Here is a 16,656-nt window from a genome sequence, read left to right as displayed (position 1 = left end):
CTCTCTCTCTCTCTCTCTCTCTCTCTCTCTCTCTCTCTCTCTCTCTCCCTCTCTCTCTCTCCGAGGTGCTCCGAACAAACCATAACAAACGAACCCATCAGCTGGTAGGTCACTCAAGTCACGTGGTGCGTGGGAAATGTAGTTCTCTTCAACGTGCAAGAGCCCAACGCTCGACCGAGGAGGCGTTCCATCAAAACTACTCCGCCCACAATGCCTCGCTTCAATCGTAAACATAGACCTGTCAAACAACACACACGCCATCTTGACAGCACCCTCAAAATGGCAGGAAGATGCGAGCTACAAACCGAGTCCGAACTAAGAGTTCAGCTCTCTGCTTTTTAACACGACTGTGTCCATAAACGAGCGGTTATGGGGTTGGTGCCCAGCGCGGCAGCACAGAGCCTGTAAAATGGACATACCGACGGCGGTTTTCAACGCGGCCAGAGATGGTAAGCTGAAACTTCTCCAGAAGTTGCTGAGCAACAAAACTCCAGAGGAGCTGGAGGCTTTAGCCGAGGAGAAAACGCAGGGAGGCACCCCTCTGTTGATCGCCTCTCGATACGGACATCTAGAGGTTGTAGACTACCTCCTTGAACACTGTAAAGCAAATGTCGAACTCGGGGGGGCGGTTAACTTTGATGGCGAGACCATCGAGGGGGCTCCGCCGCTGTGGGCAGCCTCGGCAGCCGGTCACCTCCCGGTGGTTAAGACGCTGCTGAAACAGGGCGCCTCCGTGAACAACGCAACGCTAACTAACTCAACGCCGCTCCGAGCTGCCTGCTTTGACGGCCACCTGGAGATCGTCCGCTACCTGGTGGAGCACAGAGCCGACATGGAGGTAGCCAACCGCCACGGCCACACCTGCCTCATGATCTCCTGTTACAAGGGCCACAAGGAGATCGCCAAGTTCCTGCTGGACCGTGGTGCTGATGTCAACCGCAAGAGCGTGAAGGGAAACACCGCCCTGCACGACTGTGCGGAGTCGGGTAGTCTGGACATCATGAAGATGCTGCTGAAGTGCAACGCTCTCATGGAGAGGGACGGATACGGGATGACCCCACTCCTGGCAGCAAGTGTCACGGGCCACACCAACATCGTGGAGTATCTCGCCCACCAGCCTCGCACCTCCAGGGAGGAACATGTCAATGCACTTGAACTCCTCGGGGCCACTTTTGTGGACAAGAAGCGGGATCTCTTGGGGGCGATGAGGTACTGGAGAAGGGCGATGGTGCTGAGGCAACCAAGGGACACAGCCGGATCCCTGGCCAAGCCTCCGCCTGGTCCTCCGATCCCTGCCTATGGCTGTGCACAGGAGGTGAGCACTGCAGAGGAACTGGAAGCTCTGATCACAGACCCTGATGAAATGAGGATGCAGGCTTTGTTGGTTCGAGAGCGCATCCTGGGGCCGTCCCACCCAGACACCTCTTATTACATCCGTTACAGGGGAGCTGTGTACGCTGACTCGGGCAACTTCGAACGCTGCATCAGCCTTTGGAAATATGCTTTAGACATGCAGCAGAGCAACCTGGACCCCCTCAGTCCCATGACGGCCTCCAGTTTCCTGTCTTTTGCGGAGCTTTTCTCTTTTGTTCTTCAAGACCGGGCCAAAGGCACCCTGTCGACGCGCGTCACCTTTCATGATCTGATGACTGTGCTGGGGAAAAGTGTGAAGGAGGTAGAGAGAGCTGTGGCGCAGAGGGACAACCCTCCCGAGGCTCCTCAGTTCACCAAAGCTCTCTCCATCATCCTGCACCTGATCTTTCTCCTGGAGAAGCTGGACTGCAGCCCCGAGCAGGAGCACCAGAAGAAGCACACGGTGTACCGTCTGCTGAAGCTGAACCCTCGAGGTCGGGGCGGCTTCACTCCCCTCCACATGGCCGTGGACAAGGACACCACGTCAGTTGGCCGCTACCCTGTCGGCCGCTTCCCCTCCCAGGCGGTGGCGGCGCTTCTCCTGGAGTGTGGCGCCGACGTGGACTCGCGTGACAGTGAAAACAATACACCTCTGCACGTCGCCAGTAACAACGGTTGTCCAGAGATTATGGCTCTACTTATGAAGGCCGGGGCTCACTTCGACGCCACGAATGCACAGAGGAAGACGGCCTACGAGCTGCTGGACGAGCAGAGCAGCGGGCACCCGGCCCTCTGCCCACTGAACCATGTCACCCTTCAGTGCCTGGCGGCACGTGCAATTGAGAAGCACAGACTGCCCTACAGGGGACTGATCTCTGAGGAGATGGAGGCTTTCATTGAACTGCACTGACGTCCACCACTGTCCCCTGACGACCCCCCCCTGCACTACACTTCCTGTTGTCCCCCGTACCTTAGTGTGAGCTGTCACAAACCTCCATCTCCACACCATTCTCATCATCTTTGTCTCCTTTTTGGCCTTTGCTTTGCTGCCAACCTTGTGTCAGATGTCGCCATACAGCAATAAACATCCAGCTAAAATCTCTGGCTGAGATCTGGTCAGTTGTTGCCTCATTCTAGCATTCAGTCACATAGAAAGGGATAGTTGATTTCTACTGTTAACTTGATGTAGACTTTAATGCATTTTCCCTTTTTTCTTTTGTCCCTGTTTAAAGGAGACTTACAGTATGATGGTGCGTGCGCATGTTTTGGGGGCTGGGCTGTATGAAAGATGAGTTCTAGTATAACTGGAAGCATCTGAACCAACTAGCCAGATAACATGCATGCAAATGAAGGGTGAATGTGGTAGCTCACTTGTTTTGCAAATTCATTAAGAAAGGAAGTGAACAAAGTTTGAACAAACTCAACCACCCCAAACGTGCTGGCTGGTCATTTTTAGCCGACTACTTCACTGTAAACCATCTGTTGTGTTTCTTTGATACGGGAAGGTGTGTGAATTTACTGTGCCAAATGTCAGCCATGGAGCCATGTTCTGTTACAGACTACTGGTGGCAAAGGGAAAAGCAACTAATTCTCTTCCTAACTATAAGCAGACGTAAAGTGGAGATGCACATGAAGAAGATCAGGAACTTGAGTGGTATCCCTATGAGTAGAAAGACCTGGTACCGTTGTTTGGCCAACACTCTGCAGTCTCCACACACACATTACCTATATGCAGTTTGTGATGTTCCAATCAGATGCACTGTTTGTCAAGCAGAAATTCACTACATGAACAGATTTTACCCAGGATTATTCTTCAATTTGACACGCTTATCTTAACACGACAATGGCTCAAACCTGTGGGCTGCTTCGTTGACAATGAATTGGTTTCTCTTTATTACTATTTAATTTATGCACTACGAATGTTTTCTTAACATTTCTGCCTATATGTCCGAATGAACAATTTCAAACTAGAGCCTAAAGTGTGCCTATACATCCCTCTGTTCTGGGTGACGCCAACATCCTACAGAGATATCCACTTCACTCAGGCAAAGAAGCGGCATCAGAACTTGGACATATTGTGAAGAGAAGGACAGAGCTGAAGCCCCTGGTTTGTATCAATAGGGGAAACTGTCCGTAATCAAGCGTCAATTCTCTTTTTGTAGTGAATTTTCCCTTTAACCTCAGATGCAGTGCACAGAAATGGACAGGCCATTCCTGCATCTTAGTCTTACTATTAATAGTCTCTCTCTTTTGTTGATCTTGTGTTCTCATGAATGTTTTATTTGTCTGTGTGTGCTAAGCACCGCCAAGTTGAAAGCACACAGAGACTCTAAATCCTAAATGGACAACTTGCATTCAGGCTATGAACTGCCTCTGCCTTTCTCTTTCTCAACTGATTCGTTTAACCGATGATAACTCGAGAACAAAGTGAGTTGGAGATACTTGAATAAAATTCAGTATCGCAACATATTCTGTGTGTGTGTGTGTGTGATCTCAGGTTTTGCTGTGTCTCTTCTACATGTGGAACATTGTTTTTCGGGGCATCGTTTTGTGATTTAAAAACTCGGCACTATCTTAAAATTGAAAATGATTTATATTCCTCCGCTCTGGTTCGTCACTAGTTCTTTAGCTTGAGTGCTGTTGCTTATAATGGCAACATTTGCATAAAGAGCAGCATTACATATTTAGATGGATTGAAATGGTTGCGTAAAAGACATAAAAAAAACCCTACCAGCCAGCCAAGGACATCAAATTTGCTTATTTCGAAAGTGAAAAACGCACACAAAGTGTTACATCAGCAGAATATTTAAAAAGAATAATCAGTGCCCACTTGATTCAGCTATTTATACCAAATACGGCTTTCCACCGTATTTCGTATATATGGCTTTCCACTGCTCACATCAACTTGAGGGCACTGAAATAAAGCACAACAGAAACTTGATCTTTCTGAGTCCAGCACTCTTACGGTATAAATAGAGTGCAATTAACGTCACTGCTGCGGGGCAGCGTTGGAGACAGGGCACTTACCCTGCTAATTTTAGGGATCTTTTGCCCTAGCTTAAACTCTGGAAATGGGAATACTGTAACGCTATACAATCAGGCAGGTCACCGGGTGACTGGCAGAGACGGCGCACAGACAACAGAGACGGCATTATTCTGACAGGAAACAGAAGCAATATGAGCTCATTTCTTTTAAAGATGGGGTTTGGAAAGAATAGCTCCACCTAAATATTGATGATGTGCTACATGTGACAGGTGTCATGTTAGCAGAGCGAGTAAACAAACTGTTAAAGAGGGGTTGATGTCACTGGGACAACATGTGTCTACCCTGCTGAACAAGATCATACAACCAGGAGCACTGTATAGCTGACCTGACCTCTGACCTTTCTGCAGAGGGTGCCAGGGGATTGTGGTAATCATTTAGACATAGACCTATGATGTCAAGAGGTCAAAGTCAGCCACAATTGTTAATGTTGGAACATACAAAAATCGAATGTCAAGTGAATGCACCGTCACATAATTGTAACTTCCCACTAGATGTCACTAGCAACAAAGAAAGTCGATCAGCCTTTGTCCCTTCAAGACCGCACCATGGACTCAAAAACTGCAGCTTCCAAATACAAGCAGAAGTGATGACAGTCGTTTTTCTCTTTCGCACACTTTCGTGAGAGAATGAGTTGTTGGGAATGTTTTTTACCAAGCTATTAGGCGGGGCTGAGTATGCATTTGTAGTGTATGTGGAGGAACAGAAATCCAGGCAGATATGTACTCTTGAGTCTGTTTGCAGAGCGCTGCACGGGGATCAGGGAAGACGTGAGAACAAAGCCTCCTTCATGCCAACATCCAACACCTCAGATTTTGACCTCGAGGCAGTTGTTTCTGTCTTGTTGTGTGACCTAAATAAGAGCAAATCTTTAAAAAAAAAAAAAACAGCCTGTGTTCATGTAGCATCTTTTAAAAATGTAAAAGCTCAGGGCTTGGTTCACTGTGTTTCTTCAATTTCATTTATTGTTTTTAGAGATGTTTTCAAGCAAAATAGTCTGTTACAATAATTGTAGCAGAACAGGATCTTTCAGGGGCCTGCCGTTCATGGTGGGTTACATCAGGCAAACATGGCCCATGTCTGCAGTATTTAACATTTTCATATCATAAAGCAAAAGAAAACAGCATCAAATCTGTTTCTTTGTTACAGTTGTACAGGTCATCCTTCGTTGGAGGCTTTGCCTGCACCCGTTTCCATGCAATGCTTTTTTTTGCTCGCTGCCAAAAAGTTTTTGTTTATTGGGGAATTTGATTGATTGCAGGTATTTGGGGTGCATAGAGAAACAACTCTAAGCAGGCTATAACGCGGTGCAATTTAACAAAACTACCATGAAGTTGAATCAACACTTCCCCAAAACAGCTTCAACAAAAACTGAATATTATAACAATCATGAAAGTTTGGTTTATTGCAGGGCTGTTGTATTAGACTTCATTAGTTTTAGGTGAACCTAATACGCGTACTGAGCACAACAAATACCTGTAAGGTTATTAACTCCTAGCATCCGTCCTCAACAACAAATTATCTCATACAGTGTTCTTGTAGCTACCTCCCATGGTGTTATTAATAAATCCCCATAATGCCCCACAGTGATATTTTAAAGTGTCCAACTGTAATTTAGTGAGGGAGTTTTGCTCTGGAGGAGCTGATACTGGGCTCTGACTCTGACTTCCTGCCAGCAGCTATAATTAGATACTATATTATGGGAATCTAGGGGTTTCAAGGTGCTTATCTTCACTTTGGCCCCTGGGGAGCACAGTGGAAAAAATCTGCCACCAATACACAGGACCAACCTCAGCAGCCACTGCTTTTGCACCAGTCAGCGGTCCAGCCAGAGTTGGGGAGGGGGAGGAGAGGGGAGGGAAGGGAAGGAGGAGGGCATTAAGGAAGAAGGCAGGGAGTATCAATGACATCAACCAGCAGTATCTGAGGCCGCCCGACCGGCTATGCTCTCCCGACAAGAAGGGCTGAGGAGCAGCCCGTGACCCCGCTGCGTTCCCGAGAGGTCGGTCGACAGCCAGGACAGTGAAGGGAGACGCCGGCGATGCGTGTGCATGTATCAGCCCCCCACAAAGGCAGACCTTTCTCCGAGCGGAGCTCCACTGCCTCTGGATTACATTCATCCGTGCTGTTTCCGAGGAAGCTTCCAGCTGCAAATCCACCCACATGAATCCACCAGACAGTAGAGAAGACGGAGCACTACCTACCAAGGTAACCAGCATCCTTCCTCCTTCACACAGTTTAATGTTTGCCACCGTGCACCCCACCCACAAGGGTTGTTTTCAGCCTTTTTGAAAAGTAATACGCATGTATCCATGCCGGGGGGGAATTTCCCCGTTAGTCTACCTCAGGGGCTTCTTTGCGTTTTATTTATTTATTTATTTTGTTCGTCTTTCATCTCAGCATCACTTGAGACTTTGGGTGACAATCAGACCGAGGTGTTGTGCAGAGCAGGCTGGTTGGCGACAACGCTGTGAGTGCGCGTGCCCCCCCCTTCCTTATTGTCGGCTGGGCAGCATGAGGGACCGGGGCAGACTGGCAAAGCCTTTGTTCCTCATCCGCTCTCATTTAAAGTGCAATTTTCTGATGGCGCTTTAAAGCACTCTCCATATATAATGAGTCTGGGTGTAAAGTCCTATTTTTTTAACTCTCAAAAAAGAAAAAGAAAAAAACATGTAATAGCGTTGTAGAACGGAACCCTCGTGGAAAATAATAAACACAGCACCTGCATCCTATAGATTTGTCAAGGCTATTTAAAAGGAGGACGCTCTAAGTCCTGTTATCATCACCGTGGCATTACAAAGATGCCACAGCGAAGTAGAAATCCCATTATGATAATGTAACACTTAACACTTCTGAGGGGGCTATCACAGGCATATTAATAACCCGTATGGGCTATTATTCTAATATTAGAGAGATTTTTCTGGTATGGAAGGCACCAGGTGGCAAGGCAAATGGACTTATTTAACCAGACTCTAGACAATAGAGTGGCTGCTGCATCTGCTACTCCCAAGCGTTACTTAAAACAAGCCCATCTGCACAGATAGGTCTTTTGTAGTCCGTAGACCTCTCATATGTCTATAATTATACACAGTTGGATTTGCAGTTAAAGCAGCCACTCATGCATGCAGGCAGAGTGTAATTTAATGATACATCGATTCATCCTGACACATATTCCTAGGGCTATTGCTTGTTTGGGATTTAATCATGTATACTCCAAATGTCTGTTTAGGTTTTCTATATTTCCGCTACGTGGCTTGTGTAAACAGGAAAATTGCTCTGTCGTGGTGAATCCGAGGGAGGTCTTCCTCCCCACACACAGATGGGAAATTTTCCCCGGGGGCACCGTGCGTTTGCTGGTTATTGTTCCAGACCATTTCCACATCCCTAATTATTTTAATCAGTCATTTATACACATGGATTCCTCTCTTTAGCAGTTGCCATTTTTGTTCTTGTCTTTCCACCTCGCCTCCCTGCCTAACAGAATAAAAACACAAGGCACTCCACCTTCACGAGAGGGCCTGCTATCTAGATGTTTGCGTTCTCTTGACTGGGAAAAGTCAGTATATGGAGGCAGAATTATTCATTTAGCACATTTCCTCCGTCTGTCTCGGTCTCTGGGAAACGGATCAAATACGCTCCTCCATGAGCCGAGGGATGCTCGGCCCCACAGGTATTCATCTCGACACTGTTAAGGAGCGGTAGCTTATGAAATGAGTGATGGCATGTACTCCCTTAAATAGCTTTTCACAGGGTTCAACCATAGGCCTCAATGGTTTCTTGCTCCTTCCAAGCAGATGTCACCGTAAGATCCATCCACACTTGAATATGCCGGATGACGTGCGCTCCCAGTGGAGCAGCTTTGGTTTCACGTCAAAGGCCTCATTGAAGTCTTATTCCCAGATTCTCTGCAGCAGCATTATCCTAACTGCTCCCCTCGCTACTTCCCTCCCTTGTGTTAAATGTTATACCCATCCATGGGTTTTATCAGAAGCTCTCCTCTAGCTTTGTTGCACCAGTCAGCTGGAAGGAGGGAGACTTTGATGCTGGGAGCGTATAGCCACCTGTATTACAAGCAGACAGAAACTTTGTTGTTGTCTCGCCATTGATATTAATTGACCTTTTCAAAGCCATCCAAACAGTGAGCACTCTGTCTGCTCCGCTTCTCTACTTGTTTATTCAGGGGCTGTTGAAAACAATGCATACAGCATGCAGAATGAACCCATTAGGTCTGGGCAATATAGGTTTGATGTTGTAACAATATTAAGAAGAATATTGAAATATATATTTCTTGATCACTTTACAGCTTTCATCCGAGTCCCATTTAAAATATTCAAACGTATGTCAAGTCAAGTCAATTTTATTCATATAGCGCAAAGAGAAAAAAGATACTTTCTGTCTTTCGACCTTTAATATGGATAGGACCTTTAATATGGATAGGGAACGGCCCCTTAAAAAACAAACAAAGGATTACTCCAAATGGTCCTCGCTCGGTACCCAAAGGTTAAATTGGTGGAAAAAATAAACATTAGGATGAGCAACGGAGGATCCAGGATGTGCAGTAAAAAGTTTATTTATTAATTTAACCTTTGTTTTAATCAGGGTAGTCTCATCATCCCCATAGGGCAAAGCACTATTATTAAATGTCTGTGGAATCATATTATGATGTATGATAGATAGAATATGGTTTTATTGTTTTACAAAATTCAGGTGGTCAAATGAATAAGTCCGACTATGTTTTATTTATGAATGTTACGAAAGAAGGTTTTTAACTTCCTGTGAAGGGTTTTGTCTTTACTGTCCGTTCATTGCACTTAACATCACTCTGATCATTTATGTGTGACTGACATACTTTAGCTATTTAATAATGTATATTGACATTGAACAAATCTCTTATAATACTGATTTAAACCATATCCGCCAGCGCTAATATATATGATTGCTATGGGATCACATGTAACACTATTGCTCCAATTAATATCACATTTCATGATAAAAACACATTTATACTCACAACAAATAATGAATATGTGCATCATCAAATAACCATTACATATTTATATATTATTGTGTCAGCTTCCATTTACAATTTATTTTAATCATTAAATTACGATGTGTGTGACAAATATATTTTACATAGGTAATGTAGACAACAGAGTTTTGTCAAAAAAACACACTATTACTACTTACAATATGATAATATATTGTATAATCAGTTCATCATCATTTAATTTAAGATAGTGGAATAACAAAAAAAAAACCCTCAGTTTGTTGTTGATGCTCTCAATAATTATTATTTTTCACCAGGAGATCATTTGCAATGATGTGTGTGTTCATCGTGTGTGCACATGAGCGAAGGCAAAGAGATAGGTCGTGACTTGACTGATGCCCTTCTCCACATGAATCAGAGATTCTGATGGGTCAGCAGGGATGAATAATGCAACCCCCCCCCCCACCCCCACACACACATACACACACTCTTCCTCTCTTCTCCACCCCTTGTCTCCAGTCGTTCGCCTCTCTTTTCATCACAACTGCCACATCTGAAGACATCTTCACCTTCTTCTCTCCCCTCCCCCATCCTCCTCTCCTCCCTTATGCAAAAGAGGGCATCATCTCCCCGTTGCTGCTGCCTCGCTGTCCTCCGTCAGCCCTCCTCTCTACTTCAACAGCTAACTCCTTCTGCTCCCCCTGAACAACGTTTCACTGTCGTCTTTTTCTGCTTAAATGTGACAGAGTCTCTTTCTCTGCAGAAAAGTTTCTGCTTATTGCATGACAGGGAACATGTTTTGAGAGCTTGTTGTTCTGCTGACATTTTCACTGAAAACCGCCAAATGTGTTGATGTACACGGCTCATTATCCAATGATGAGGAGTGGGAAGAGCAGCCATTGACTCGGTTTGACAGTTACATCCCTGACTGACAGGAGTCATTAGGAGCAGAGGGCTGACTGACAAGATGGCTGACAAAGCAGAAGACAAACTGCCTAATCACAACTTGGAGAAAGAGCGGGCAGCGTCTACTTTTGAAGTGTACAGTTAGCCGCCAATAAATGTTCAAATCCTGGAATATGCACCTTGCCTCAAGCGCTTGACAAGACCTCAAGAGTGTTTTCAACTCTTGGAGTGAAAAACTCCTCCATGCAGAGAGAGCTGGATGAATTCATTTGGGCTGGATGGGTGCCAACATTTTTTTGAGATCTTGCGAAATATGAAATAAGAATTAAATTTAGAGTTGCTTTATTGAGTGGGATGAATAATAATGTAGACAGTAACATTGTATCTCTGTGTCTAATACGTGTTGTTATCATCTTATTATCAGGTCCAGATTATTACATCACTATGTTATATGTTGTGTGGCAAAAGACACTAGGGCAATGCTAGTTAGTGGGTTGGCCTATTGGATGGATTGCCATTCATTTTTTAACAGACATTAATTTCCTCCTCAGGATGAATCACTTTGCTGACACCTTAACTTTTCATCTAGCGCCATCATCAGCTAATTAGCACGTGTTAGCATGCATATGCACTCAACTAACATCATACGTGCTTGACATCAGCATGTTAGCGTCGTCATTGTGAGCATGCTGATGTTAGCGTTTTTGCTCAGTACAGCCTCACAGAACCGCTAGAATGGCTGTGGTCTTGTTTAAACATGTCTTACAATACAGTTTACATTTTTAAATATTCTAACAAATAGACCTGCTGCCTCTGCCTGCCTATCCGAATCCAAGTGCACCATATGTTGTAGTCAGCTCTGCAGAAGCAAGAAAAGAGAAGGTTTTGGCACGCCTCCATATGCCGGTTAGTGAAAGAACATCTTTATTGCACCAGTGCAACAGTTCTGCTAAAGACCTTTACCAAGCAGGATGGAAAAGGGACAACGTCCAGGAAACTTACAGCTCTGTCCCATCACCACAGCTCACAGATAGAAAAGTTAAAAGCTAGAAGATTAGCCTCTTTCATCCCTCAGTCTGTGACATGTTTGTGTGTGTGTATGTGGGGATAGTGGGGACTGGTTGACATGCAGCCTCACATTTGTTTGTGGCATTTCATGATTACTCTGTCTCCGCGGCGCTGAAGGATGCCAGGTTGGATGAAGTATTCCTTTGACGGAGGTGAGAGTAATGGCTAGTCATTGGCGGAGAGCATCCGTGCTCAAGTCTGTTACCGTTGACAAGCATTTCATCTCTTCACTTACCGAGACGCACTCTCAAACTGCATTTGTCCTCCGTCTGATTGCTGGAATCAGTCGGAGGACAAATGCAGTTTTTCTACCCCATTACTCCGGTTTTCAATGCTATTCACAACTTTATCGTCCCTCAAGGAGAAATTCATTTGGCGTCACAAATCTCATCTCCATCAGGAAGTCATGCAATGGCTGGTTAGTGACAGAGCGGCGAAGGCCGGTCTGTTTTGTAGCACCTAAATGGGATTTGTTCACCAGCACACACATGCAGCCTCAGAAATCATTTCTATTCAGCAGTGAATTCTTCAGGTTAATGATCATTTAAGTTGTCGGTAATCAACTTTTATTTTATTGGCTTTACTAAACACCATATACCAAACATTAAGTGGTGTGAGATGTGTGTTATGTCTATAGGTGATCTCAGTATTGTTGCAGAACAGTGTTGCAGTTGTGAGTTAATGAGCTCTCAGCTGACGACATATCATGTGACCAATCCAGACAGGTGATACCATGGCAGCACAAATACACAGGAGAAAATTGGATCATGGGCAAACACAGCAGTGTGTCTCCGGGAAATGAATAAGCACCTCCCAAAGGGGCTGGAGATATTTTACACAAACAAAGAATGAATAAAGCCTTACTCCAAGATTGATGCACGCGAGTGGGCAACAGTGAACGGGGCAGTAATGTGCCTGTCGTACGTTGGTATTTCAAATGTCTGTTGTGTGAATGCAAAAGGATGCTATTCATTTTATAAATCAATTAAAGGACGTATCCATTTTAAATCCATTTACAGAGCACTCAAGGCTCCCGTTATCACTCTCAAGACGAGCTTATCAACAAGCCCCGAAATCTGCTTTACACCGCCCATCTTTGTCTCCTGACTGATCTGTAGGTTTTGCTAAACAGCAGGAAAAGGGAGGGTAAACATGGCTGGCATGTCTCATTAAAGAAGCGCAATTGAAATATGTTGATGGATAGGGATGATGACAAAGACGTCCAGGAAGATGAAGGTATTCTCTGTTGTCATGGAGCCTTATCCTGCTCCAGGAGAAGCTCACTAATTGGCTGAGGTGTCTGTGGCTGACAAGACACACCGCTTTCCTGTGTGTGTGTGTGTGTGTGTGTGCGTGTGTGGGTGTGTGTGTGTGTGTGTGTGTGTGGGTGTGTGTGTGTGCGCACTGCTCCATGGAATTTTAATCATTCATTTTATTGAGAAATGATGGTGAAACAGATAGATAGATAGATAGACGGACAGACAGACAGACAGACATTAGATTCATGCAAAGACGCAAAGGTGGGGCTTACATTTGAATTGGGGAACGGCCCTGCAATCGTGTCCTTTACACAATGCCTCTTCTCTCATGTGTCAGAGCTGTGTAACAATTAGGGATGTACATGCAAGTGCATAACTATGTGGACATCAGTATGTAAATACAGTTCTCTCTCCCGCCAGGATAAGAGTCTGTGCCAGCCTTAGATATGCTAATTGGACAGTGAGTTGACAAGGATTCAACCATCAGCCTGCGTAATGAGTCACTGCACAAGAGATCGGCTGCCTCCGAGGAGCAAGCAACAGGGAGAGAGAGGTTGCCGAAAGAAATTACGAAATATGTTTGGGTGTTTGGGAGCTCTGAGTCGTTGTTTCAGTTGGTGTGAACGTTGCGTAGGTGTTTATATGTGGCGATGCCGCTGTTGTCAGGGGGAAACCTTCACCTGTCGGGTGAAACTGTATCTGCAAATGTCGATTTTTTTTTTTTTTGTAAGAAAAAAAAAACCAGCCATGTCTTTGCTGGATGACATTGCATTTTTGGCATTACCCCAAGGGAGTTTGAAAGAGGTTTATGAGCCTAAGGGGTTGAAAAATTGACTCAGCTCATGGAGGAGAAAGTAATCCTTCAACTTATTTCAAAGCATGAAAATTGTCGTAATAGAAGCTGTGAGGATTTCACCCAGCAGCGTGACGCATAGCTCCCGTTTGAACCAAATGTGGCACATGTTAAAGGCACATCGTGGCACAAAAGGCACAAATGTGGCACATCGTGGGTGCATTCACACTGACTGCTACATAACTTCGTACCTTTCTCACCTTTGTTAGAGAAATATAAATATTATAAACAACATTCAGCTGTTTTTGCAACTGAGTACCAGGCAGATTTAGCTTGTGTTTTCAAAGCAATCTCTTTAAGATTTGAAAGTATTTATAGCTATATATAATATGCTTTTCTTATCCCTTTTCAAAATTGTTTTTACATTTACTTTAAATTTTTCCAAGGTAAGCAGAAGCAGTTGGTACGTGAACGTAACACCTCAAAAAACAGGTTACATTAGAGATTAATTAAAGGACCATTAGTTGTTGAAATAATGGTTAGAGAATAATGTACTGTAAATTAATGTAACTTAAGCCAACATTGTAGTACAATATGTTCGAATAATAATATGGCCATATTTAATGATATTACAATATCTAATTTAAAGGAAATATAAAGATTTACTGAAGCTGACTCTTCATCAACATTAACTGTGACTTTCACTTCACTTCACGCCTTTTACTAGATTCCCTCTGGTCTGATCCCCTTCGATAATCTGCCCTATATGTACTTTTATACCATTTGGGTAATACATTTCCTGCTTAGCGGGAGCCAGTCCATCTGTTGCTGGGCTCACACGAGGCCAATGCATCCATTACTGGATGCCTCTTGCTAGCTGCGTTGGTTTGTTTGACCTTGGAGCCCCTTTAAGATGCGTGGGTGCACATTTGCAGCACTATTGTTGGGCTGCAGCAGCTTTGCGATGTCCTAGACATGCAGAGATTGAGGTCAACGAGAAACTTAGTTTGGTTATTTTTGCACATTAGGATTGGGGAGGGGGACGATTTCAGTCACGCTTCTCTCGCCAGCCATCCCTTTGTTCCTCAATCACAAATCCATGTTTTCTTGGCTATGAAATGCGGTTGTGATTAACAAAAGCTGAAGCACATCCAGAAGGTTTTAGGGGCTTTCAGCGATCTAACCGCAGAAATGGTCAGAAATACTGATATTGCTGGTGTGTGATTCTGTTGGTGTGCAGTGTGAAAGGCTGATAGCTCCTTCACTTCTTGGTAGGATTAGACAGAAGGGTCAGACAGCGAGGATGTTGCTGTAAATATGGCCAAAATGAAGAAAATCAAAGCTTAGAGTTAAGAAAATTGTACACTCTTACATCAGCAGCAATGGGCCATTCTAGTGTCTTATCCTCTATACCCTGTTAGCTGCAGGTGATCAGTTAATTAAATATTGACCTCAAGCAAAACTCATGCTCCCTGCCAGAGAAAGCCAGAGAGAGAGGACGTGGGTGGATACAATTTTTCAATTCAGTTTTCACATTATTCCAGGAAAGCTATTTTCATCACTCGGATATCATTATTTCATGATAATAAGAAAATCATGCTGGTTGTCTGAAGATCACATAATAAAGTATGAAAGCAAACGTCCCACTGAAGACACAGGGGACATATGAGAGAGATATGAAAGCTCTGAAACAGAGACACACACTCCACGATACCTGAATATCTACATAGACTTTCATCAAAAAAGGGAAATGGAAAACGCACAGCTCTTTAAAGAAAAGGAATTTTAAAACCTTCATTTATACAAATAATCAATGCAAATAGACCTAAAGTAAGTCTGTACTCTTACCTCATACTTACTTACCTCATACTTCGATCTATGACTGAAAGAAATAATGAATACAAATAAATAAATGAATATGATTTCATCAAACCAATAAAGTATTCTCCCTCTATTTCAAACATGAAAATAAAAACATATTTTGTTCGCTAAATAGATAAAACAAATATTCTTCTTCTTTATGTATTCATTTATTTAACCTTTAATTAACCAAGTAAGTCTCATTGAGGTTGGAAACCTGTTTTGCAAGAGAGACCTGGCTGAGACCGCAGCATTAAAATACAACGCAAAATCAACCAGCAGATTAAACAGTACTAAAAACAAATAACACAAGAGTCAGCTAAAAGCAAACACACCTAAGAACGGAATCATTTATTATTTCACAAGAAAATACACCTTGGTATGTCAACTTTATTATTCATTTTTATAATCAACTAAGCTATTATTTTTTGTGTTAGCTAATAATTTAGTGTGTAATTAGTCATTTTATTCATAATTTAGTTTAGTCATTAATAATGCAGTGAGGAGAATTGCAAATCTCAATTCACCACAGTTCAGAGTAATGTCTTAAAATGGCCTTTTTGACCAACAGTCAAACCCCCCAAAGTATTACATTTAAAGTGACATGAATTGAAAAATAATCAAGTAATAAATTAGTCAAACTAAAGAATTACTGATAATGAGGATACATATACTTGAATGAATACATAGCTAGAATAATTGATGAATGAGAAATTGTGTTAGCGGCATACTGCTTGATCATGAAATGCATAATAACGAAATAGATGGGCTTTCCTTTCGTACCTGCAGGATTGCTGTGAGATTGCTGTTTAAGTCATATTTGCTCTCAGCAGTGTGAAGATCCAGCAGCAACCTTGATTATAGCTCCAGATCAGTGATGTTGCCTCCGCTTGGGAATCGTATTGCTATTTGTCGATGCTTCCCGTGATAACATTGGATGTTTACTGTATCGGGGAACCATAGTTTAATTTCAGCATCCTGCAGCATTATGACTGATAGAGATTTAGTTCAAGCGCCCAAGTCTCCTGATTCATTTATATTCGGGGCAAAGAATCGCAGTATTTGAGTGACAGGTGTGTTTTCTTGTTAGAGAGGAGCCTCAAATAGTTTATTTTCACTGCTAAAAATGTAACCGGGGCGGTGCAGCTCATGCCTGCAGTAAGCCGTGCTCCATCCTGTGCCTCTGATCCTCAACGTGTGTGTGTGTTCATGCGTGTGTGTGTCTGTATATTTGTGTGTCTCTGGGCTGTGTGTTTAAGAGAGTGAGAAGGGACGTGTGAGAGAGTGAGTGCCAATCTCCCCCATGATGCTTTGCCATCTGCCATGTTTGTGTTTGTGTTTGTGTGTGTGTGTGTGTGTGTGTGTGTGTGTGTGTGTGTGTGTGTGT

At 43.7% G+C, this 16,656-nt stretch overlaps 2 protein-coding genes across 14 annotated transcripts in view; both read left to right on the top strand.

Annotated features, from left to right (window-relative positions):
- The first annotated feature begins 260 nt into the window (after window positions 1-260).
- fem1a (fem-1 homolog a) lies at window positions 261-2,451 on the top strand. The gene has a single exon (XM_031854918.1). The coding sequence runs from the start codon at window positions 410-412 to the stop codon at window positions 2,261-2,263; it is 1,854 nt and encodes a 617-aa protein (XP_031710778.1). The 5' UTR covers window positions 261-409; the 3' UTR covers window positions 2,264-2,451.
- A 3,778-nt stretch (window positions 2,452-6,229) lies between these two features.
- The window catches only part of ptprsb (protein tyrosine phosphatase receptor type Sb), a 63,800-nt gene continuing 53,373 nt past the window's right edge, over window positions 6,230-16,656 (top strand). For 8 of the 13 annotated variants that reach the window (XM_031855225.1, XM_031855224.1, XM_031855227.1 and 5 more), the window contains exon 1: window positions 6,234-6,604. The gene's annotated coding sequence lies outside the window, so the exon portion shown is untranslated. Of the gene's footprint in view, window positions 6,605-16,656 lie in introns of all 13 variants that reach the window. The other 5 variants (XM_031855220.1, XM_031855221.1, XM_031855218.1 and 2 more) reach the window with 2 other exon arrangements.

The sequence above is a fragment of the Anarrhichthys ocellatus genome, unplaced genomic scaffold (assembly GCF_004355925.1).
Source record: "Anarrhichthys ocellatus isolate YVR2014 unplaced genomic scaffold, GSC_Weel_1.0 scaffold15, whole genome shotgun sequence".
NCBI lineage: Eukaryota > Metazoa > Chordata > Actinopteri > Perciformes > Anarhichadidae > Anarrhichthys > Anarrhichthys ocellatus.
The sequence above is the reverse complement of the archived record's forward strand: the minus strand, read 5'-3'. Positions and strand labels throughout refer to the sequence as shown.